The sequence below is a fragment of the Oncorhynchus kisutch genome, linkage group LG9, assembly GCF_002021735.2.
Source record: "Oncorhynchus kisutch isolate 150728-3 linkage group LG9, Okis_V2, whole genome shotgun sequence".
Taxonomy (NCBI): Eukaryota; Metazoa; Chordata; class Actinopteri; order Salmoniformes; family Salmonidae; genus Oncorhynchus; species Oncorhynchus kisutch.
In genome coordinates this window covers 5,539,031-5,563,766 of record NC_034182.2, presented here as the reverse complement: position 1 = coordinate 5,563,766, position 24,736 = coordinate 5,539,031, and the positions used below count along the sequence as shown (strand labels likewise).

Below are 24,736 nucleotides of genomic sequence, written 5' to 3'. Positions count from 1 at the left end.
TCCGGTCTAAGAAATAAAATACATATTTTCTCAACTGTTTCGACTTGGTTTGACCAGTCATCATAAAAACCCTTGAAAAAAAGCTGGAAGCAGTCCTGATAGAACTCACAATTAATAACATCGACATTATGCTGGTCTCAGTGTTCTTATTTATCATAATAAATGATAACGCTCTAACTCTGTCAAGGAATGTAAAACCTAATTTTCCTTTCATCTGCTGATGATGACGTTACACTGCAGATCCTGAGGTGACGTTGCTTTGTCTCGCGAGCTTATGGAAAACAATCCAGACGCTCTCTCGGCCCCCCTTCCCACGCCCAGTGCGCTGTGGGATAGTGGCACTATAAAGTATATCCTCTCTCCGAGAAAGATAAGAAGCCCGAGACGGGAGGGGATGAAGATGGCGGACGCCAAGCAAAAAAGGAACGAACAGTTGAAACGGTGGTTAGGGTCGGAGACAGACATCGAGCCTCCTATTCTGAAAAAGAAGAAGACGAAGGTGAAGTTCGACGATGGCGCCGTGTTTTTGGCTGCCTGCTCAAGCGGCGATACCGAGGAGGTGCTCCGAATGATTGACCGGGGTGCTGACATCAACTACGCCAATGTAGACGGTCTGACTGCCCTCCACCAGGTTTGTCTTTTACAGCTATAAGCCGAGAAACTTCCCATACAAGAGCACGACAACCATATGTCTTGCCAAAGATCGTAGCTAACGTTACCTCCTGCCACAGTAATGGAGTAATTCCTGCTGTAGCTCAGTCTGTTTACCTAGCACGCCCGTCTTTTTTTAGACGAGACAGGGCCATTTCATTTGTTGGGCTGTTGATTGAATTGGATCAGAAGCGAAGGGGTGGTTAAACTCAAAATACCTGATTGGTAGCTATCCCGTTTGAGCTAGCTAGGTATGTTAAATGTATTCGTAGGTTAGGTAATGTTGAACTTATGGATAGTTAGCTATTTGGTCTTTGTTTATCAGCAACTGATTCAAACATCCAATAGTCGGGAAGAATGCCGTTGACTGGCTTGCTAACATCTAACCAGCCACTTGGGTGGTGCTGTTAGCATAGCTAGTTAACGTCAGCCAGTTACACTGTAGCTAGCTAGGCAAACCATTCTTGGAACTGATATGTCTCCCTGCTCATGCTAACCTGTGTAAGCTATGAAATATAGCTTAACTCTATTGTTGGTTTGTTTAACAAATACTCAATTGTTAGTCGTTGGCGAAGTTAACTGCTGCCAATTGTGCTTTATATTGAAGTTAATAGGAAGTACAGAAAATGTACTTGTTTGTTAGCTGATGGCTAGCTAGCTTGCTACAAGTTGGTTAGCTAACGTTAGCTAACGTTAGCTAACCAGTGCAAATGGTGGAAAGAACGTTTAGCTGTCCAGTGGCACTGCTCGTTACCAAGCATAGCTTGACTGCAGTCGATCGGCAGTAAAGCACCATTCAAATTAAAGGAATCAGATGTCAGCTTGGATCACGTCGAAGCTATAACATGCAACAATATTTGACTATATGTTTAGCTACAGTAGCTATGCCGCAGTCTCTAGGCTGAAGGGCAGAAAGACTACTGTAACTAGCTACAGTCATGATACTTATATGTTCAAGAAATATTATCTGTGGTTAACAGCATATGTAACTCTTAGGCTTGCTAAAGATCATACACTAACGTGTTACTAGCAAACCTTAGCCTCAGGAGCTACGTCTTTTGACATTCTGTAGCTAACATCACTCCTATAATCGATTATACTATTGTAGCAGATAACGTTACAATTCATACCCACATTTTGTAATTGCAATTTGCAATTGTATTATAAGCTATCTGCATGGATTGGTAAACATCAACTTGTGGTGTTTCAAAGTAGTTATGATAGCTAGGCCATTTGAAAAGTATACTAACATTCTTAGCATAACACTAAGTAAATGCTCAGAATTAGAATCCTATGCTAATTTTTATAAAGGTTGTTCCACTTTGGATTTGACTAGCTAGCCTATATCTTGCCGATGTGTTCGGATTGCGATGTTGCATTACTGACGTGTTTTGCTGCACAGTAGACTGTTCTGCAGTCGGATAACAGCTGACACATTCTCTCTGGGAGGTGTGAGGTTTACATGTCAATACCTGTCGCTTTCAGCTGTGTAAAAGAAGCCAATCCTAGGTTTTTGGGCTGTTAATGTTATTAGTCAACACTTTAGCTTATGTTATGGCAGGTGGAGCACCAGCCTGTTACCTTGAATACTGACAACCAAAACATCTAATTCAGTTAAGTTTTTTGTTCTTCAAATGGATATTGCACATAAGCATTTTAAGTCATGCTATTGTTTTGTCATTGTAGCCAGAAAATAACATGTTAACTGTTCATCAAAGTTTTTCACACAGGTGTAAATGCAAAATTGGGAAGGTGTAGGCCTGCCTGTCTCACCAAATGCATTTTAGTTATGCTGGAATGAAACATTGTTTATTGAAGTCTTGCATGCTCAAACTGCCTTGCACCTTACATCTACAATAATCTCATCACCCAGATGTCCTGTTTTGCTAAGTGATGCATCACCTGCCTTTTCTCTTAAGTAGTGTGATGTGTGCACCTTTTATAAACTGTTATTGCCGGGCAAGGCTATATCCCCGAAGGCCGATCTCAGGGTGTAGAAGTGGTGCCTTGTCTCTAGAATAGATGCTGCTGTATCACTAGTTGATTTTTTTGGGGGGGGAGGGGGGATTCACACAAATTAGGTATCTTTATCTGACATTAGATATGCACTACTAGTTGGAGACTGTCTTAATCAGCCTTTCTTTAGGGTGACTGAGTTTGTCTTCCTTTCAACTGGAATTAGTCAGCCTCCTGCACTGCGCAGGCTCACTGGGTGAAAATATAGTCTTTTTTTGGGACCGGAGTCCACTCCAGGGACAAGCAGAGGTGAGGAAAGCATTTGCGACGCAGTGCTTGAGACCTAACCATGTCTGGAGAGACTTGGAGCAGCTTTGTTTGTGTTCCAGCATGTGATCCCTGGCTTCAGGATCTTGGAAAAGAGTTGAAGGCGATATAGGGATTGGCGTTTAGCTTGCTAATCCTAGGATTTCAGGAAGGTCTGGCTGATGTTGGTTTGCTCAAACCAACAGATTTTGTTTAGGGATGTGCACGGTTATTTGAATATCTGAACGGACGTTAGTATCTGACGTTCAGCATCCAAAAATGTATAGGCCTATTTTAACACTGAAAGCATTTTCTAAATTTAAAATATCCATGTTACATGCAAGAATATACCATGACATTTCAAATTATACATTTAATAAAAACAAACCTTTCATTGTAGTTTTTATGACGTTCTCCCCATTAAAAGCCACTGGTAGCATTGCCCAATCAACGTGGCTCAATGGATAGTGAGTGCAGAATGTGGCCTCAATTAGCCCAGCTAGCTATAGTTGGTTATAGTAGTTAGTTATACTCCAGTCAAGATTGGCACTGTTATGTGATGATAAATAACATTGTGGCTTCTACAAGCTCGGTAGTCTCGGCTGTAGACAAGTAGCGTCACTATCTGCCTTAGTCTGCTCATTACAATCTCACCGGCACCTCCACAGCTCCCTCATGCAGCAGTGCTCAAGTTAAAAACGTAACTACAAAAAAAGACATGCGCTTCAGATTTCCGTATATCTGACAAATCAAATGTTATTGGACACATGCACTGACTACAACTTTCCCAACAACGCAGAGTAAAAAAAAAAAAGGGTATAAACATATTTGCTGTTAAAAATATCTTGATACTATTTGAATAGTGACTTTTTGCTAACCCCCATCTAATGTGGCTCAGTCTGGGTTGCCACGTTAATTGTCCCTGATGGCTTTGCTAACCATTATCCATGTTGGGAATCTCTGCCTTCAAGGAGTAGGGCCAGTTGGCTTAGAGAATCAAAGTTGTCAGAATGAATGGTTAATGACTCTCCCAAAGTGGGATGGACTCTCCTCCTATTAGCAGGAGGCCAGTAGTGGTAATGCACCCTAGTCCTGGTCTTGAATGGAACTAAACCAAACAGTCTAGTAAGGATTAGTAGTCATCTGCCTGCGGTTTGACTAGCCTTTTTATTTATAGAGTCAAACATGGTGCCACGGTTCATCACTACTGTAATAATTGGCTTGTGGTAGTGAGACTACGGTGGCTTTAACATGACTAATGCTGCTACCACGCAGGTACCTGAGTGACCACTGACCAGCCAGGCAGTGTAGGCAAGTCTCCTTTCAGTTGCAGCTGTAGATCTGTTATTTTATCTGCAACAATTGTTTATGGGGGATGTCGGGTGCTGATGACATGCCCTGAACCATTCCCTTCCTGGTGGCAAGGCAGTGACCTCTAGCTTTGGTTGTAACAATGCTCTGTTTTTACACAGAGGGTCACTCACTCCTCCTTGGGTGCAGTGACTGCACTGCCCTCCTGCCACTTCTGAGTGCCAGGTTATAAATACCCCCTGCACCAGTTCTTCTCAGTATAGCTTGGTTTGAGGAGATTATTCTAAGTTTGGGTGAGTCATTGCCACACTGGACTGCTTAGCTTTGTACTGGAGGCTTGGCATGCATTGGAGTTCATGTGGACCGTCTGACTTGAAAGGGTTTGTCTATGTGAAACAGAAATCACCTACGAGTCACTGAACAATGGCCTCTGATGTTCACCTTTGTTGTGACTGACCACCACTGTTCTTAACTATGGACCTGGAGGACATTTGTCCCAGCCTTTCACAAAAGACTAGGCCTATTTGACTGATTTGATTCGTTGTTAATCTGAATCGGGAGTGTTAAGGCTTCCAGTTCGAAAGAGTTTGTGCATATATTATCCCAACAGTTTGGGCTGGTTGGGCACACTTGCATTTTTTTCTGGAGGCAAGTTGAAGCCGAAGTCTACACCACTTCATTGGTGATTGGTCAATAATAGTTCTTCAATAAAGTCTGTCATTGAATGGGAGACTTGTTTTTTTTAATGCCCTTTTTTTCCCCCCGTTGAGAAATATTGAATCAAACATCTTAGATGTAAAACTGAGCAACTAAGATCACCTTGGCAAAAACAGCCATTTTATGACAGATTTCTTGAGTTATCTTAGATTAATTCTGACTTTGGCTATGGTGTCTTCCTGGACAAATGGTAATATTGCATAAATAAAAAAATATCAAGCGAAGGTCTTTAAGGGAGTAGTATGCAAGCACAAGAGTTTGACGAGGCACCAGCCGAACTGAAGCATGCTGACATCTTTACTGCTGGGGCACAAGCCCGCACACCCTGCAGCCCTCTAGGACCACTGAGTAAATGTGGGAGGGAAAGACTTATAATGGTGCTACTGTAAAAACCAGAATTGTAACGCTTTCCACACAGTTCACAGCACCCCGGAGGTGAGGGGTGAAGAGGTACAGGGAGTTGTGAATGAGGGGGCAGGACTGGAGAGAGATGTTTGTAGATATGTGCTGGATAGGTAGCATTCCGTCCCTGTCCTCCTGGCCCGTGCATTCCTCACATGACAGTCGGTGGAAACCATGGCAAAGGGAAAGCAGAGCAAGCATTCCTCAGCTGTCACCCCCCCCCCCCCCCCCCCCCCCCCTTCACACACAGTCTTACCCTCTTTCTGGCCTGCCAGCCTCTCCCCAGGCAATGCCAGGACCCAGCTGACTGCCACCTACTGTGCCCAATCAAGGCAGGGCCTGCACTGTGAAACAACAGGCGTATTCACCCATATCTGGCCTTTCTTGAGTCATCCATGTTGTCCATCATTGTTAATGTACTTAGTATATATAGTCTAGCTGGTACAGGTATTGTATAGAAATAAAATTTTCACTGGCTCATCAAAGTAGCTTTTTGTAAGTTGTGGTGAAGGTTTTATGACATCATTGGGTTAGGCTCGATAAAATGCAAATGGTTAGCTTTTTGTAAACCTTTAAAAAAAACATTTTTTTTTAACCTTAGCAACAGTTTAGTTCCACGCCCTCACTATCAGTGTGTGAACTCTAACAATGTAACCATGGCAACATCTCATGTCAAGTGGCTTGTCTGCCGATTTGTGTACATACAGAGTTACATAACCACTGACTGAGCAGAGTAGCCAGCAGCAGTTTAGAATCACATGGATTGCATGAATCTTGAAATGGAACCTATGCAGACAGCAGTGCATGGGGCCCTCACTGCAGTTCCATCCAAAGCAGCACCAGTTACATTAACACATTACATAATTGTTCCAGCCCCAACCTTTGAGATTCTCAGCTGTGGCAGAGGTGTTGAGATTTTTGTTGTTGCTTGAATTCAATCTCTTGATTCAATTTGGAAAATGTACTTGTTGACCTGATATATTCTGAAGGTCTGGCCTTGTAAAGTGTAGTCTTCACCCAGATCCTATAGCTGAAATATTATGTTCTGGAACATTTCTTTCACCAGTCATGCGGCACTCTGTCTTTAAAAAATAATAATATATTCTTAAGGCTGTAAACTCACTTACCCTGGAGGGAAGGGGAGAGCGTTTTGGGTTACCACGGATCACCTGATCTGTAGTGAGTGTTGGTGTGTGTCAGGACCTGAAAGCGCTGCCCAATTAGGGCTAGATTAAGTTGATTTGGGTTGAAACGAGTTGTGACTTTTGATGACGAGAGCACCATGTTCCTCTCATTACTAGGGACATTTGTCGTTGCTCACCTCGTAAGATAATCAAAGGAACACAAAACGGAATACTTTCAGTCAGTTCTTTTCCCCATACCAAGGCCCAGAAGATAAAGAAACTGCATTTGCATTGTTTTAGACATCATTCTCTACTTGATACCTTTTCCTGTAGATGTCACTCAAACAATGTCACTCTGAGCCGGGTTGCTCATCGAGGGTGTCTATTCCTAGCCCTTAACCAAAGTTGGAGGGGGCCTGTTTGGCAGTGGACTGGGTATGGAGGGGCAGCGTGAACATGGCACTGTTTGGTTTTTGGAGGAGGGGACTCTTAAAGTGAAATGCCCCACTTCCTTTGAAACCATTCCGCGGAATGGTCTGAAACGGCTGCCTCTGGTGTTGGGCCCTGTCAACAGACATGAAATATTTGGTCATTTTTGGGGGGGCTTTTTAAGATTCACATTTCATTGGTGGTTGAGGGGAGTTTAGCCGTTACTATGTAAAGCTCTTGAAGTACCTCTGGTAGAAAGGCATTATAGAAATCTATAAGAGAAATATTTCAACCACCCCCTTTGTATCTTTAAGTTTTGCCTTTCTAATTTACCTGCCCAAAGGCAGCGATTCATGCGTTTTAATAATGCACATAGAATCATTAGAAAGTTCCTCCGCTATTTATAGTATGTAATTATTAAGGCAATCTGACTTGTGTTACTGTCTATACGTTCAGTCTGTCTTGTAGAAAGGTTATTGGCTAATACAGTTGGATGTATTCATAACCGTAGCAGTCGATTGCTTGTCAGTTTTTATGGACACAAGTGCATTATTATAATTCAAGCGTTGCAGGTCACCCAACCCAATGTTGATTCAACGTTGCCTCTGAATCATCATCATCATAACCGTCACTGGCCTCTAGCCTGTAACAACTGTAATATTGGAAAAGCTCACAGAACTTGCACATTCTACCTGTTTATAATTGGTAGGTCTTGCTCTGTCAGGCGGGCTCCGTCTTAAGTTTTCATTGAAGTGTTTCCGCAACCTATAATCAAGTGCAGGAAGTCCTTGTGTCGTTGCTCTCGACTGCTTCACAACACGTCAGGTAGTCTTCTGATCATGACACGTCGGCATGGCTTCCTTACATTGGAAAGCAGACAACTTCCATGCCTGTTCAACTCCAGATTTTCGTGGGTAGTTTTTCCAATGTTACCTCAACTAAAACATGTAAAAAAGAAACGCATGAACACTCACATTTTCTTGATGTATTGATACCCAATTTCTTGATGCTTTAATTATGAAAGTGCTCTAGTGGTTGGAACTGTCTGAAGTATTTAAGACAAGCGTCACCGCAGGTTGAAACTGGTTCACCTGGGGTTGTAGATAGAATTCCTCAGCAGCGGTGTAAACTCAACCTTCTTTTGCCACGTATGTGCTCAGACAGACATGACAGCCAAGAAGCCTGTGGAGATGGACTTGACCTGTCACACACTAGCAACCGATAGGCTAGGTGCTCCGCGGATATCGGCCATGATCAAAACGAGAATACAACTGGTGACTCTGCTATCAATTTCATTTTTGAAACTACAAGCTGCCATTCATCCACACCTGTGTACTACCCTCTCCCTCAAGTACATTTGATGTCACTGTGCATTCCTATACATGCAAACTATTTCTTACGCGAGCGAGAAGCTATAGATCTCTCACTATGTCGTCAGGGCTCCTCTGGTCTCTGAGAAATAGTCCCGGCACATAGACCCGTTGACGACATCTGTGTAAGGTAAACTGGGATGAGAAGCTGGCAAGAGCTCTCTTTCTCTCCTCCCCCGCTGCCCCACATCTCCGGTCACACTTGGGCTTTAGCATAGTATTGAGCTGCTGCAAAATTGTAGTGGGATGACTTCAGCAGCTTGTCTGTTTTTATTCACCCTGTGATAGTCTCCTCTGCTCTAGTTTGGTCTTCAAACCATCCCAGGGTTCTTTGCATTCCAGCAGTCATATGCCTCACTGAGTGTGGGTTTATAAGGTGTTTGAACCGAAAACACCTGGAAGCTGAGGACTGAGTTCCTCTGTCTTGTGCAGCAAGGAGGACAATTAAGCCCAGTCTGTTTTGTTGTTGTCCTAGGAGGGAGAAGTTATTCTTTCAATGGCCTCATCTTTCCAGCCAGTGAAATTGGTGTACCAGAAACTACTGACAGGTACAGGTGTCGCATTTAAAACAGAATTCTGCGTTTTCATGCAAAAAAGAACGTATATGAAATGCATTTGCTGCATTTGGTAAACACATATCTAAAATGCTTATTGTAATTTCAGCTTGGCATCAGACTAATTTAGTGCTTCAGTTGCACTTCTCCACTCAAATGCCTGTTTATGAATTCTCATCAATCAGCAGACAGCACTCTTTGTAGATACTTTCTCTGGAAAAATGCAAGATTAACTTCAAGAAAATCGTTAGGAATTGTAACTGGCTACGTTCTTTCTATGATAAACATTAGAAATATTTATCGTAAGCAACAAAACGCAAGTGAAATTGTTTTAAATCAGGTTGGTCTGTATTTGGAAAATGCAGACATCTGAACTCGAACGCGATCCCTGAGGTAAAGCCCCGAATTTCAGCCTAGGTGAAGGACCATAAGATGTAGGCCTAGACCACCCTAGAGTATGAGTGAAGGACCAACCGCCTACTAGACATGATGGGTATCACACCCCTATGTGGTTTCAAAGTGGGCTACTTGCCTTTCTTATAGTCAACCCAGTACACAACAGTCAGTACACAAGTCTTTAGCAACCTTCGTACAGGCTAACCAGTCTGCCTCTTCCCGTCAGCTTGTGAGGGATCTAGTTTTGTACTGAGCCACCACCAGCCTTGTGACTTTGTCAGTGAAACTGCTGCGTGCTGTTGTGCAGACAGGGGCCTTTTAATTATAGTCTGTGGTGTGTGTGTGTTGTGTATTTGACTGCAGAGTAGAAGCCGTGTCAGTGAATCGAGCTGGGTGTCTGTGTTTGGCTTGTGAGTTTTGATGGCTGCAGGCATTGGACATCATTCAAAACCACTGATTTATTTAGGATCTCCAGGTACAGTAATTTAGTGGTGCCATTAACACAGCTGAACAGACCAGAGTAGGAAACTATTCAGAGCAGGAATATACTAGAAGGTAAATGTACTTTTATTTTCACCCTTGTGCCTTTAAAAAAAAAATCTGTGGACATTTTGCGTCTTTCACCATTTGCATATTTTTCACTGTTCATTTCCTAAAATTGTAGACTTGATTGACATTTTGTAGATTGTGAATATTGTCTGGTCGTTAAGTCTAATTGAGCTCCTATTCCAGATGTCAGCCTTCCAAATTAATAATTAAATGAACCAGAATTAAGCACACTGCCCTACTGTACATGTGCCTGTCTGGAGAAAGGAGGCTACAGTTGGTAGCACAGCAACGTCAATCAAGAAGTATAACCTTTTCAACCCAAATAAGTGAACTCTTTCTTTCACGAGCAATGAGCCGTTTAGCATACATTTACAAAATAACTATAACTCTTGGTGTACCAGTAATTTTGGTTCAATTTAGTGTCCTCGGACCACACTTGAGATTCATGTGAGCCTTTTTCTGAGGCTCAAGGAGATTAGGTGTTCCTTCGGAAATCCCAACGCCCTAGTCTCCACCAGAGCTTTTGTCTCTGCTCAGGACTCCTCATGTGGATTTTCATTGGCTAATTAAAGGTGTGCCCTGCTGTCGTTGTCTGTTTTGAGGGCAGGAGGACTGACAGGAATGTTTATCCTCTTCCTAAATGAGGGGAATAGGATGTAGTGGGGGATGGGGGTGTTGGAGAGACTTTTCAGGCAGAGGAACAGGAAGTATTTGTTTATTTTTCTCATTTCCTCGTCAAGGCTCCACAAGTGAGCACGGCTTCATCTACTAACTCCTACTTCATCTACTAACCCCCCCACCCCCCATTTCCCAGCATTCGCCCCACCATCACAGAACACACCCAGCTCCTCTCCTACTTGAAAGCCCAGTCTGCACTATATGCCCCTCTTACATTGGCAAGCCAAGACAACCCTCCTAATTGTGTAAACCGTTTCCTCATCGAGTACTGTGTGGCTTAGCTCTTTAAGGAAATCACACTCTGATGCTTATTTGTGTCTTGACTTGTTTCTTCCCAAGAGTAGCCTTTTGGTAATATCAGGAACGAAAGAGATAATGTGTGAGCTAGGCCTAAGAAAGACAATATAATGTGCACATTCTTATGTGAGACATTGAGTTCAGATCATGTGTGGCGGTGTTGACGGTGGCACTGTGCAGGGGACAACGGCTGGAGCCTTTATTCCAAAGGCTATGGAGGTAATCCATATTTTTCAACCGTAATGGCTATGGATTGTTTGAATGCCTGGCGGGCAGACACAAGCATACACACTGTCCCTTTAACCTCTGGAGTTCAGGCAGTGCTTGCCTGGAGAATGACATGAACAACAGTCCTCATCAGAATTTTCTGCTCATGGCTGTAGGTTAACCCGCATAATGCACGGTATTAAGGGAGATTGTGCTACACACACACTCGTGTTACTGTGGCCGTCTGACCTCGTTGTCCCCTCATGCCCCCTCTCTCCTTGGACCACTGACAGTAACAGCTCATGGAAACAAACTTGCCTCTCAAGCAGGGCTATTGTTTTGGCTGCAGAGCGTAAGCTGAAATGTATAGTTACAATCTCCCTGGACTTTTTCCCCCTCTGCTTCAATCCTGGCCTTTTTCCATGGGAATCCCAGAGCCATATATGGTCGTTCTCAGCAGCAGTGGAGGCAGAGTTCTGTGTAGCCAGGTTACGGCTCCCAACAGGGCTCATCTAGTGGAGGAACCCAGCTGGCCGCCCCGCAGTGCTCTCCCCCCCCCCAACCCTTCCCCTGGCCTCTGCAGTAGCTTTGTGCTTTTAAACCCCTCACATTCGCTCACTTGTGCCCTCTTTTTCATTTACACACACAGGCGGTAAGAACAAATTCCTTTTGTGGAAGTGGCTGCGTGCCTCTGAGCCGGTGACATAGCCCAGTAGGTGTGGCCAGAGCGTCACTCCTTGAAGCCCTGAGCCCCGGAGTATTACTTATCTGGGAAGTTCTCCACTGCTATGCTAGACTGTGGCTTGGCTGCAGCTATGCTAGGTGGCTGCGGAAAGGAAGCAAAGTTGCGAGGGAGAGAAAGGGGCCCGTGTTGGTCTCCAGGAGAACCTTTGTCTCCATACTATTGCTTTATAAGGGAATAAATGGGTATTTTCCAAAAAGAAAACAAGCTCCACTGTGGATGCCTTATCTCCTGTTAATCCTTTAATTTGCTGACTCAAAAAGCCAGCAGGCATATTTGCGTTGTACATGTGATATTTTAAAGCCAGGCCCATGGATGTTTTGCTTTTTCTGACAGCTACTCAAATGTTCCTCTCTCTCGGCTCTCGATTACCAGTTTTGTTTTCTCTAAAGGCCAGTGATGCTTATCTGAAACACATGAGCAGATGGTTGACAAAATGATAGAATGGTGCTAGTTGTTACAGAAAAAAATACAACCGTAATACTTTTTTTATGGTGTTGATATTGTGACCAATAATGCTGTCATTTAGATTTGATGAATTCATGTTTTCAAAGAGCTCCAAGTACTTGGTGGCTGTGCTGGTGCTTTGATCCCACTGGAGAGTGACTCAGGCCTCGCTCAGTCATTATGGGTTTAAACAGCTGCTCAGTGACCACACTGTTCTCCACTCATGGCACACAGTGTTTTTGTTTATGATTGTCATCTGTTCTGAGCTGGTTCCTGTGCTAAAACAAAAGTTTCTAAAACCAGCACTGGCTGTGCCATATTTGAACACCATTACCTAGGGCCCTGGATGTTTCCTGATCAGGAGCCCACTATATAACCTACAGCTAGGGCCCAGATATGATCCTGGTAATGTTACATTTGCTTTATAGTCATTTAGCAGATGCTCTTGTCCATAGTGACTTGAAGTTGTGAGTGCATAAATTTTGTACTGGTGAACCCACAGCACTAGTGTTGCAAGTGCAATGCTCTACCAACTGAGCCACACTGGTACAAGTCATGTTGTTGGGAATTACCCAGGGTCCTAGCCATGGCTACTAGCAGTTGGAATGACCTGCTGGAGGCCCGTCTGCTTGGTGGGTTTGAGACCAGGGTTTCCGTTAGCTGGGAATAGCCGGCCATTGTCCGATTTGATTGAAAATAACTGAAAGACGACGTTAAATACAATTTTGCCGGCCAATTGTCTGCGAAGTAGTCCCACTGCAAACGAATCACTTTTAGCCTATTCATTGATGGAAATACCAGTCTATGTAAATATCTTTTGACTGGTCATGCTTATCGGTCTGTAGGTTAATTTAGCATTATTTAGTGGAATTATCACATGCGTTCAGCATACAGAGCCTTTGAGTGGAAAATCTGTCAGACCAGCAGCATATTTTGGGCTTTCAAGACAACTTGAACTTAGGTCAAATCATGGTCAAATCATGTCAGTGATCTTCAGATGGGAAAGTCTGAGTGCTAGAAAGAGGCCCCCCCCCCCCCCCCCCACCCCGTTGTCTTGAATGCACTGAAGTCGGAAGTCAGGTTTCATATTTCCCAGTTCTTTTGATCGCTTCATCAGAACGTCACACACCACTTTGCAGTGAGCTGGTGGCCATATGCATTATGAAAACCCATAGTAAATTGTTTTAAAACTGAATGTTTTAATACATATGAGGCAACTTGCTTCAAATTAACCTAACGGATACTTTCATCTGTCACATGAATCCGCTCGCATGTGCAGTGCCCTTTTCACAAGTGTTTTCCAACTAATTGCAATATGGAATGAACATTTGCACAGCCTACCGAATTGTGTACATTGCTATGCCTATAATGTAAAGAAATAAGTTCATCAACATTTTGAATCTAAACGTTCAGATCTGTTGCATCAGACTCGTTGCTTCAACATTTAATTTTTGTAAAAAAAAAATGTAGTCTAGACCTACTGGTCGTGTGGATTTCTTGTTCCAGAGTAGGTTTGGAGTAGGCCATTTCTTTTAGTTGCCCATCGGAGGGCCCTGCCAGAGGAAATGGGGGGCGGGGGGTCCTCAAGTGTCTTCTCCTTGATGTGGAGTGCTGCTAAAGTTAGCATGGAGCGCTCTGCACAATGACCCCCAACTGTATCAGTAGGAAGTACAGTGCCTTTTAAAGTATGGAAAAAGCCCTCTGTCCTTTTTCTGCACTGCACTATGGGTGGGAGATGGGGTTTGGAAGCTGTCAGGTTCATTATGTTGTATGACAGGTTTTTATATTGTGTGACTCCATTGTATAATAGATTGGAGAACCTGTATACACGGGCTTGGATACTTTGTGTACATGCATGATCTTTTTGGGTAAATACTCTTGGTTGACGCATAATGGCTATTCACATTTGAATCAGGTGGCTTTTTTGACTGTAAAAGTGTATCTAAAATGGATTGTGTTCATACAGCAAAGTCTTCTGACTAATGCAACGTCTGGCTATATGGATGACACACGCCATTAGCAAGAAGTTGTATTTTTTTGAGGAGGGGGGGGGGGGGGGTTGTGGGTTCTTCCACAGAAATGGCTACAAGGATAACCACCCTGAAGTTTGAGTTCTCTTAATGTAGGCTGTCACCATTCTGTTTGTTGTATCCATTTAACGCTAACCTATTATGGTTAATGGTGACCTATGCTTTCAACCTGTCCATTAATATACTCTGTTTCTGGAGGTGAGCACTGGTACCTTGCTGAGAGGTCTAAGCAACAGAGAATGGTGTTTCTATCCTTTGACCATAACCAGTCATGAGAACAGCGGTGGGGTGACCAAAAACTTGGAACGTCCAAAAAGAGAAGGAACGCTTCTCTCCTCCTGTTCTCAAGATTAGCTTTTGATCTTGTACTTGCGAGGTCTGCTCCGTGCGCTGCCTTGGGGGCTCTCTGAGCAACCCCAGTGTGCTTTAAATGAACTATTTTCTCTCTTTATTTATGTTTCTTACAAATGCCCGACAAGACTGCACTCTCGTCCTCTTTTGGGCTTGGTTGCTATGGCAATGGCCCAGGCTCTCTTGGGGCGGGGAGGACGTCATTGGCGCATTTGTTGTTCTCTGAGAAGGGCTTTGCCAGTCTCCGCCCGCTAGCCAGGGCCCTTTAAATCCTCTCTTTTTTTGCATTAGGCTGGTGCATGTGGACCCTATTCTTTCTGCTCATAATGTTTCCATATTTATCCCTGCTGCTCGTGGTGGGTTGATTTAAGTTAATCTATAGATAGTGCCCTGTAATCAGCCCCATATGGGTGCCCTAAATTGAAGAGAATGTGTGAGGCGCAAAGGGCACTGCTTCATTGCCTTGCGGTTGGAGAAAGTCTCTACTGCTGGGGGCCAGTCGCTCATTGTAGCCTGAGCTTGTGAACACAGTCAGCATGGAGGCTACTTCCAAGCGTCTCTTCCAGCAGACGAGGTTGGTTCTGTCATGTGTATCTTACACATTCTACCTGTTGATTCCCTCTTCACTTCCAACTTTTCTCCATTTAAACCACGATTGACAAGGCTAGGACAGATGCCCGCTGATTTGATTTCCTGCTGTCAGCACATGGACTGCTAGCTAGCAGGACCATGATGTGGAGGCATTTGGCTGTGCTAACATTGTGGTTTACAGTGTGAACCCAGTGTTTTCTATGGGCAAGGTTTCACTGGGGTGCTTAGGCTCTGCTCTCAGACTACAGGAGAAAGACTCTACCTCCCACCCTCGGTGCTCTTTTGTGAAGTGTGCACTCATAGCCACAGTCACTTCCTGGCACATGCCGGCTGATGCTCCACTGAAGGGAATGGGTAATTGCATGTACACACACACACACACACACACCCAATAAACATGCGCAGGTTTGATTTAGGAGTACTTTTCAGTGTTTGAAAAGAGCATCGGTTACAACAGTCCAGTGTTGTAGTGTTAGCATCTTATTTTCACTGGCGGGAACTTTAAACACGAAGTGTTCTGTCACTTAGCAGCACTGAGATTGAGGTTTAACTAGCCTGCACTGAGGTAAATTCCCACAGAGTTTCTCTAATCACAAGCAGACCTGGTAAGAGTTGATCCACTATTATAAACTATTCCAGTAGCTGCCTTTAACTTTTTATTCAAATGTAGAGATTCATAAGAAGGTTAGAGCTGTATATCCTATAGAAATGCCAAAAATATTGCAACTGTTAAGGATTACATCTTGATTTACTTATTTAAACATAAACCGCCAGGATCACTTGCTAGTTGTTCAGTAACGCAGAAAGTGCATCATTACCTGACCCAGTGCTGGACGTCATGAGATGACGACTACTTTACTATTCTCCATGGTTGAACCATTTTAATGGATAAACAGGCTGTTTTCAGAGGGAGAGGCACGTACATTTAAACCTGCAATATGTATGTAACCTTTGGGCAAACTGACCAAATTCACAGAAATGTAGGTTATAGATCTGCCATTCTCATTTGAATGTAAGTCTAAGAAGCAGTAGATCTGTTCTTTGTGCTATTTCTATGCTTCAAACAGCTGGAAATACAATATGGGGGTTATGGAAAATCTATTTCACAGCGGTTTAGATGGTACAATGATTCTCTACACTAGCTTGTTTTGTCACAAACTGAAATTAGGGGAACTAGTAGAATGTTAGCAACCAGGAAATGGCAGAGTGATTTCTCCATAGTGCATCTTTAACTCTATTGACCAATGAAGTGGGGAATCCTGTCCTACTGTGAGTCATTGATTTATATACTAATGCTCTGTCAGTGTTTACTTCCCAGAACCCATCTCTTTCTCCATTAGAGAAGGGCATTCCCAGAAAGGCCATCTTGCCTGTTGGCTAAAGCACCTGCTATGGAGGGAGGGGGGGGGGGTTTGTGTGTGTCCCACCCTTTCTCTCTCCCCCACCCTTTCTCTCTCCCCCACCCTTTCTCTCTCCCCCACCCTTTCTCTCTCTCTCTCTCGTGTGTGGGAGGATTTTCACCTGGGCCGGAGGGGGGACGTGCCAAGGTGCAGTTTGCTGAGATGGGATGCCATTTTTCCCTGCGCGTACTGCTTGCCAGGCCTTGCCCTGACTTTGGAGTTCTCATCTGCGGTGACGGCGTGGGGAGGGAGGCAGCCCTGGTTTCAGGGCTAGGGGTGATCCATCCCTTATAGTTAGCCTCACAATGTAAAACAATTTGACAAAACCGGTGCGTTCACGAGTTTTATTGACAAATGTCAATCTTGACATCACTGCTGAAAAGGCTAGTATTGTCTTTGTGTGCAGAACAGGCCTGTCGGTCAGCTGGGTGTGAGGTGGGCTTTACTCACAATGTCTCCTGTTATTACCTACATTAATAGTCAGATTAGCTCCCTCTCTCTCCCCATAGTGTGTTTAGCCATCAAATAGAGATGGCTTTGTCTGTCTTGTTCGGCTTTAACCACCGAAACGCTGCTGAAATCCCCCGTCAGTAAAAAGCTGGTTCAACCCATTCCCGCTATTGCTCCCGTTGCATTTCTCAGCAGCTCCTCTATTGGTCAAGGAATGCCCCCCCCCCACACACACACTTTAAACAGTGGTAGTGTCCGTCCTGCGTCAGTGGGTGTCTCTCGCAGGCCACTGAGCGATGCCTGGCTGCCCCACTCTGTCTCTGAGCAGTGACAGTGGTGCAGACCGTTCTGCCAGTTTCCCCACAGCTCTGCCAAAGGATGACACTCACCATCTTTTTTTATTTTCTGTCCTCCTCGTCCTGTCCCCTTCGTCCTGTCCCCCTGGCTGTCCCCCTCGTCCTGTCCCCCTGGCTGCCATGCTACTCATTCCTGCGATGTTGGCAGTAACTCTGGCACCTGTCGGCTACAAACAATTACAGCCATTAAGGGATTACATTGTTGGGCTCCTGCAGCCGGTGGGCTGGACCTCCTGTAGGGGTGCAGCAGGAACCGGCAGTGAGTTCTCCTTAAGGGGTATGGGAGCAGTCAGAGAGACACGACAGAGGGGGAAATGGTGAAGAGTTGTACACAAATCAACTGAATCGTTACTACCTTAAATGCCTATCAGTCACCTGCAGGTATGAGTCTTCAGACGGTGCAGAACACCGGTCTAGCTGTTTGTATACCATCTACATTTAGCTACATTATTTTGGTTTCAGCATTTAGCAGATACTCTCTCTTATCAAGAATGACTACAATGTGTGTGATTCTAAGGGAATTTGACAGAGGGGTGACTGAACTCTTGACAGACGGACATAACGTCATCTTGTCACTCAGCCAGAGTGTGGTTGTGAGCAGCTGCGTGGATTGCGCTCAGTGGTGCGCCCAGCCAGTGAGTGAAAGGTGGAAACGCACCTGTACACACTCTTCTAAGCAGCTGCCTGAACAGCTTCTATCCTACGGCCACGTGGGAAATGTCCCCATGAGGGAGACTTGATGATTTCCGGTACCCATGAAGATAGTGATACACACCCCCCACGCAGACTCTTCTCCAGATCTGGCCATGTACAATGCTGTAAACCGACCATATTTGGACAAGGATTCCAGCCAGATAGCTGTGTGACGCAAACGTGAGTCCGGTGTGTTAAAAAAAGAAATATTTATATTTTCTTCCCCTCAATGCTTTTGCCGTCACACCTGAGGAGAGAGTGCGAAACATTACAGGCAGCTTTTAGGAAGGGGGAAGCTTTAAGGTCGGAAAGTTATCAAGGGATCAAGGTTATGGAATGCAAAGCAGGGATTTCAACTCCAAGTCCTGGGTCCGAAAAGGGATCCCAGAGTACCGTTTAGCAGTAGTACTCATTCAGTCGAAATGCGAGTAGGGGGGGCCTTTCGGGTGATATCCACTTACTGAGATCTGAAACTGTTGCCATCAGAAGTGAAAGGTTGTTTAACTAATTTTGTCCAGTTTTAATCCTGTCATTTCTGTGTACAATGTTTTGCCCAGCCTGGCTTTGTTTCTTTGACAGTCGCCTTGTTATCTGGCCGGGTTTGAAGCGAGTGACATTTTAACCCCTAGGTCGTCACTGAGGTCGCTCTGGAGTTAGCCCAGCAGCCCCTATTCCTCTGAACAGTCTGAACTCCCTACAGCGCTCTCACTCTCCTTTCTGTGTCTCTACTACAGATAGTTGGCCCTTGTCATCCCTTTTGCCTCTAGGCAGGGAACGCCCCAGCTAGTATATGCACACTTGCTGGCTCACTCCCACATGTCATTTATTGTGCTGTTATGGTTTGTCTTTGGATGCAACCTAAAATTAGCAGATTAGTCTTTACAGCCATTTTGTAGTGTCGTTGCTTAGGTCTAATGTTTTCCCTTCTCAGGTTTGTGCTTTTTGCCTCGCTCAAGTCCTGGCATGTGTATGTGTATGTGAAGGAAAAGAAAGCTCCTTTTGAATTTCTGACTTACCGGTTTCTTGTTCCTAGAATGCAACGGATTAGCCTATTCTTGGGGACTAAACACTATGGAGTCCAGGGTATAATGGCGAGTGTGTTTTGGGTAACTCAATGGTCTTTTCTGTCTAACCACATTTGACTGGAGTGACGTATCGGTCATGCTGTCTAGAGCGGCACATAAATCCATAGGTACAGCCGATGAATGGGACAGCCCAACAGAGGGAGTGAAAATTCAACAAACTTGCATATGAGCTGCCAGAGAACACCCAATTTCCCCCATTCCAACAGCAATAGTACGCACTGAGGTATTCCAAACACCTCGGCTATGTCCTGGCATTTTGGCCATGTTACCCCCTGCCAACATTCCCCAATTATTTTCTGGAGAAATGAGGCTCCTCTTTTTAAAACGGGACGTGAGCCAGCTCCTACTGACACCACTACCTGTCAGCGGGGTCAACCGGGTGTACACACACACAGGTGCTGCTAGCTGGTTCCTGACACTCCGAGGAAGGTATCACACACGAACATAAGCCTACCTGCATGTCTCTGAAAAATCACAAGCTTTCTCCTTTCGGGGGTCGTTGCGCTGAAGTATCTTAGTGATAAATGTTAGACTTTTCTAACGCACTTACTATTTCTCTCTCCTGCCCTCCTTCAGGCATGCATAGATGACAACGTGGACATGGTGACGTTCCTGGTGGAACATGGGGCTGCCATCAACCAGCCCGACAATGAGGGCTGGATCCCCCTCCACGCCGCAGCCTCCTGTGGATACATGGACATAGCAGAGTAAGTACAGCTGCTGGGCCAGAGAGATGTCATGGCTGACGTGGCGAGGGTCCAGCTGGAGGCTGTTATGGACCTCTAGGGCAATGGCTGGTCTCTTACCCCTCCACACACATTACTGCATTGGGATAACTCTATTATGTACCAGCCCTTTCACATTGCCTGATGACTGCTGCTCTGATTGCTACATACATGATAGTATACATTCACTGTGGATAAGAAACGTCAGTTTGGCCACAGTGACGTGTATGGCTAGCCAGGTAATTCACCTTGAGCAAACCAGTTTTTTTTTTTAGAATGGAGGCAATGACTCACAGGCACATCAAGAATCAATGGTTATTTTTTATTTAGTATTTATTTTGCATCGCCAAATGTTACAAGGCTATTCCCTGAGGCTTATGGCTGGTTGAACACGTAAATGTGCGAATGCCTTTACGTTTGGGGAACCTCCATTACCCCATCCTGTATAGATCATTTTGGTCATCAATTAATGCTTTCTGTTCAATTATCTTAGACTGAAATGTAATGCTAATCAATTCATTCAGACCTGCCTACATTTCAGGGGTCACAGTTTTTTCAATGGTCTGTTTCTCCAAGGTGCATGATTACATGTTGATGGGGGCAACCGCCTATCAGATGGCCCCAACAACCTCGCACAAGTTCCTTGTGATGTAATCAATATAGAGAAATCGGGGGGTAACCACCGGCATCGGTCATTACTCCAGTTGCTTCCAGTCTTTCCTTTCATTGTCTTTTTGAGGTAAGAAGGATTTTTAAAAGGGACAGAAACCGGGCCAGCAAGGAGGGAGATATTATCAGTAGACATTATCAGTAGACATTTTAAACAGGCTGAGAGCTGAAGGAGCTCACTTGCACTCATTGTGCTGTGACCTGTTTTACTTCTCTGTATTATATTACAGGAGCCTGGCATGAGCGTTATCACACCCTGTGCAGTCCTGCTGCCCAAGTTAGAGTAAAAGTATCCTATGCTACCAAGGTTATTAATTGACTGATATTTAGCCTTTTATGGTGTTTCATCAGCTGCAATTGGTTGTTGTAATTGGTTGTTCCAAGAGCTGCCTTGTAGATGTCCTTTACACTTCCCTCTCACCCCTATGACAAATTAGTTATTAAAAATAAGTTAAAGCTGTCAAATGTTCAGTTAAATAATTTTCATACAGTGGGGAGTAACTTATTGTCCCTCTGCTGATCCCGTAGAGGTTAAAGTAATGGACTGTCGTTTCATTTTGCTCATTTGAACTGTTCAATGTAATGTAAATGGTCCAGGTGGCCATTTGATTAATTGTTCAGCAGTCTTATGCCTTGGCGGTAGGGTAGACGCTTTTCAGAAGCCTTTTGGACCTAGACTTGGTGCTCCGGTACCACTTGCCGTGTGGTAGCAGAGAGAACAGTCTATGACTTGGGTGACTGGAGTCTTTGACAATATTTTTGGGGCCTTCCTCTGACACCGCCTAGTGTACATGTCCTGGCTGGCAGGAAGCGTGGCCCCAGTGATGTACTGGGCCGTACGCACTACCCTCTGTAGCGCCTTACGTTCAGATGCCGAGAGGTTGCCATACCAGGCAGTGATGCAACCTATTAGGATGATCTGCGGACCCATGCCAAAAACTTTTCAGTCTCCTGATTGTCTTGTCGTGCCCTCTTCACGACTGTTTTGATGTGTTTGGACAATGATAGTTCGTTGGTGATGTGGATTAGAGGTCGACTGACTGATTTTTCAACGCTAATAGCGATTTTATTGGAGGACCAAAAAAAGCCTTATTTATTTGTAATAATGACAATTACAACGATACTGAATGAACACTTAACTTAATATAATACATCAATAAAAATACATTTGGCCTCAAATAAACATGTTAAATTTGGTTTAAATAATGCAAAAACAAAGTGTTGGAGAAGTAAAAGTGCAATATGTGCTAACGTTTGAGGTCCTTGCTCAGAACATGAGAACATATGAAAGTTCCTTTTCACATGAGACTTCAATATTCCAAGGTAAGGGGTTTTAGGTTGTAGTTAATATAGTATTTATAGGGCTATTTCTCTCTCTCTACCATTTGTATTTCATTAACCTTTGACTATTGGATGTTCTTATAGGCACTTTAGTATTGCCAGTGTAACAGTATAGTTTCTGTCCTTCTCGCCCCTACCTGGGCTCGAACCAGGAACACATTGACAACAGCCACCCTCGAAGCAGCGTTACCCATGCAGAGCAAGGGGAACAACCACACCTAGTCTCAGAGCGAGTGATGTTTGAAACGCTATTAGTGCGCACCCCGCTAACTAGCTAGCCATTTCACATCGGTTACACCAGCCATTAGGCTGATATGCTTGAAGTCATAAACAGCGCTGTGCTTTCGAAGAGCTGCTGGCAAAATGCACAAGTGCTGTTTGAATAAATGCTTACCAGCCTGCTGCTACCTACCACCGCTCAGTCAGACTGCTCTATCAAATAATAGACTTAATTATAACATAACACACAAATACGAGCCTTTGGTCATTTAATATGGTCGAATCCGGAAACTATAATTTCGAAAACAAAACGTTTATTTCAGTGAAATACGGAACTGTTCGGTATTTTATCTAACGGGTGGCATCCCTAAGTCTAAATATTCTTGTTACATTGTACAACCTTCAATGTTATGTCATAATTATGCTCCACTTCAGCCCCGTCAATGTGAACCACTGTTATCCCGAACGAGAAAAACGGCCAAGCACCAATGGGTGTAACTTGATATCAAGATACAGTGCCTTGCGAAAGTATTCGGCCCCCTTGAACTTTGCGACCTTTTGCCACATTTCAGGCTTCAAACATAAAGATATAAAACTGTATTTTTTTTGTGAAGAATCAACAACAAGTGGGACACAATCATGAAGTGGAACGACATTTATTGGATATTTCAAACTTTTTTAACAAATCAAAAACTGAAAAATTGGGCGTGCAAAATTATTCAGCCCCTTTACTTTCAGTGCAGCAAACTCTCCAGTATCTAGATTTACACCTTCCTCCCTTAGGTGGTTAGGTCAGCGGAGGGATGCAGCATGAAGACCATTGGGTGGAGGAGTACAGCATTAAACGCAGGTGGTTAGGTCAGTGGAGGGGATATGTGCCTAGCCTTCCCCAAGGTCTGGGATTTCTGCTACCAGTGGGTTGTGACCAGGGTTTCCATTGGTCGGTAATAGCTGGCTTTCGGACAATTTTAAAATGCAAGTAAATAAATGAATAAGCCGATGAATAATATTGCGAAATAATGCTTTTTAGCCTTCATTGATGGACATGAAGCCTAAAGACTGATGGAAAATCTGTCAGACAGTGCAAGATCTGCTGCTACAGCATCTCAAACAGCAAATGCATAGGCAACAGCGTGTCACACCACTTTGCAATGATCTGGAGGCAGTATGCATGTTAAGAACATACTTAATTGTTTGAAACATGACCATTTTACTTCAAAGTAGCCTAGCCAAACGCAGACCATATCTGTGGAGGCAATTATTCTAGTGGCCAAAGGAACAGTCCTAGTCATATTAGCAACCTATGCTAGTTGTTGCATATTAACTCTCCCCTCTTTCTAAATGTTTAACTGATATTTTCATTTGTCACATTTAGGGCTGACCCCATTTAGTTGACTGGTCGATAGGCTGTTGGTCGACAGATTTTAGTCGAGCAGTTGATAATAATAAATAAATAATGGTGTACAAGACACATCTGATTTGCACCTGTCTGAGTTGACTGATCCATTGTGGAAGCCTTGGATTGCACAGTCCATCAGACTAAGATGTGCTACTGAAAATGTATATGGTTGCAGCACGATACACACTGATGTTCTGTGGTGGTCGTTGCAGCAGGGAGGACGAGCCAGGCTCGGCACAAACAACTCGACTGGTCCGACTCCCTCTAGTCATTTGTCTTAATTATTTAATCAAGCTTAACACATCAGACAAGATCAGTGCATATAGTTGATTTTATTAAAACACTAGGGGAAAAGTACACTTAACATTTCGGACAGCCTTTTTTTTTTTTTTTTGTCAGATAGCCCTATTAGCTTTAAACCGCTAGCATGTGCGGTGCGCTTTTGACAATGGTGTTTTCACGATAATTGTATTACGGAACGAACATTTGCTTATAGCCCAATGCGTTGTGGGTGTTGCTGTGCTTTATAATGTGAGGAAATAAGTTTATCAACATTTTTAAGCGAAACGTTCTGATGCATCTCGCTTTGCTTTTTAACGTAATAAAAAAAAATGTAGCCTAGACCTTTTGGTTGTATGAAGGTGTGATCTATCATCCCAGTCTGTTTGAAATAAGCTATTTCTTTCTCGACAAGCTGACCAGTAGAATCTTTTTTTTCTACTATGGGGGATAGTAGATTGTCAAAGGTTTGTGATTTTGCTGTTCGTCACTCGTCTTGTTGGCTGAGAAAGTAAATGTGGATTATTATTTGAAGTGTGAATCAGAATTCGGTAAGAAAGACCACACATTGTTGGTCCTCGTCTTGTATGTTCTGTTAATATTAATTACCATAATCTACTTGGGATTTCTGTCATTTTGAGCACCGTCCGCTAAATTTAAACTCTGCCGGTCAAATGTCCGGCACCACATTTTCCTAACTGAATCCCCGGTTATGACGTATAGGTTTTCATAATATATTCACTCGACTGTTTCCCTGCAGGTGAAGGGAACACATTATCCACCGTTATGGTAATTGGTAAATGCATCTATTTTCCAATCCTCATAAATGTGTCTTGCTAGAATTTGTGCCATTTTAGTTTTCAAACTTTTCATAGGCCTAAAGCAGTAGCTTTATATAGGCCTAATACATTGGAATACATAGAATGAGATGGATATGATTTCCTAGGCATTTTGATTGAACCTGTATTCACCTGGGTTAAATAAGAAACTTGATCCATACATATTGAGTCAG

The 24,736-nt window shown here is 43.8% G+C and overlaps 1 protein-coding gene across 15 annotated transcripts in view; it reads left to right on the top strand.

Moving 5' to 3' along the window:
- Positions 1–300: 300 nt before the first annotated feature.
- The window catches only part of LOC109896632 (protein phosphatase 1 regulatory subunit 12A), a 62,474-nt gene continuing 38,038 nt past the window's right edge, over positions 301–24,736 (top strand). For 8 of the 15 annotated variants that reach the window (XM_031831617.1, XM_031831619.1, XM_031831618.1 and 5 more), the window contains exons 1-2: positions 303–631; positions 19,669–19,799. In XM_031831617.1, coding sequence (XP_031687477.1) covers positions 395–631; positions 19,669–19,799 — 368 coding nt within the window. In that variant the 5' untranslated portion in view covers positions 303–394. Of the gene's footprint in view, positions 632–19,668; positions 19,800–24,736 lie in introns of all 15 variants that reach the window. The other 7 variants (XM_031831614.1, XM_031831625.1, XM_031831616.1 and 4 more) reach the window with 3 other exon arrangements.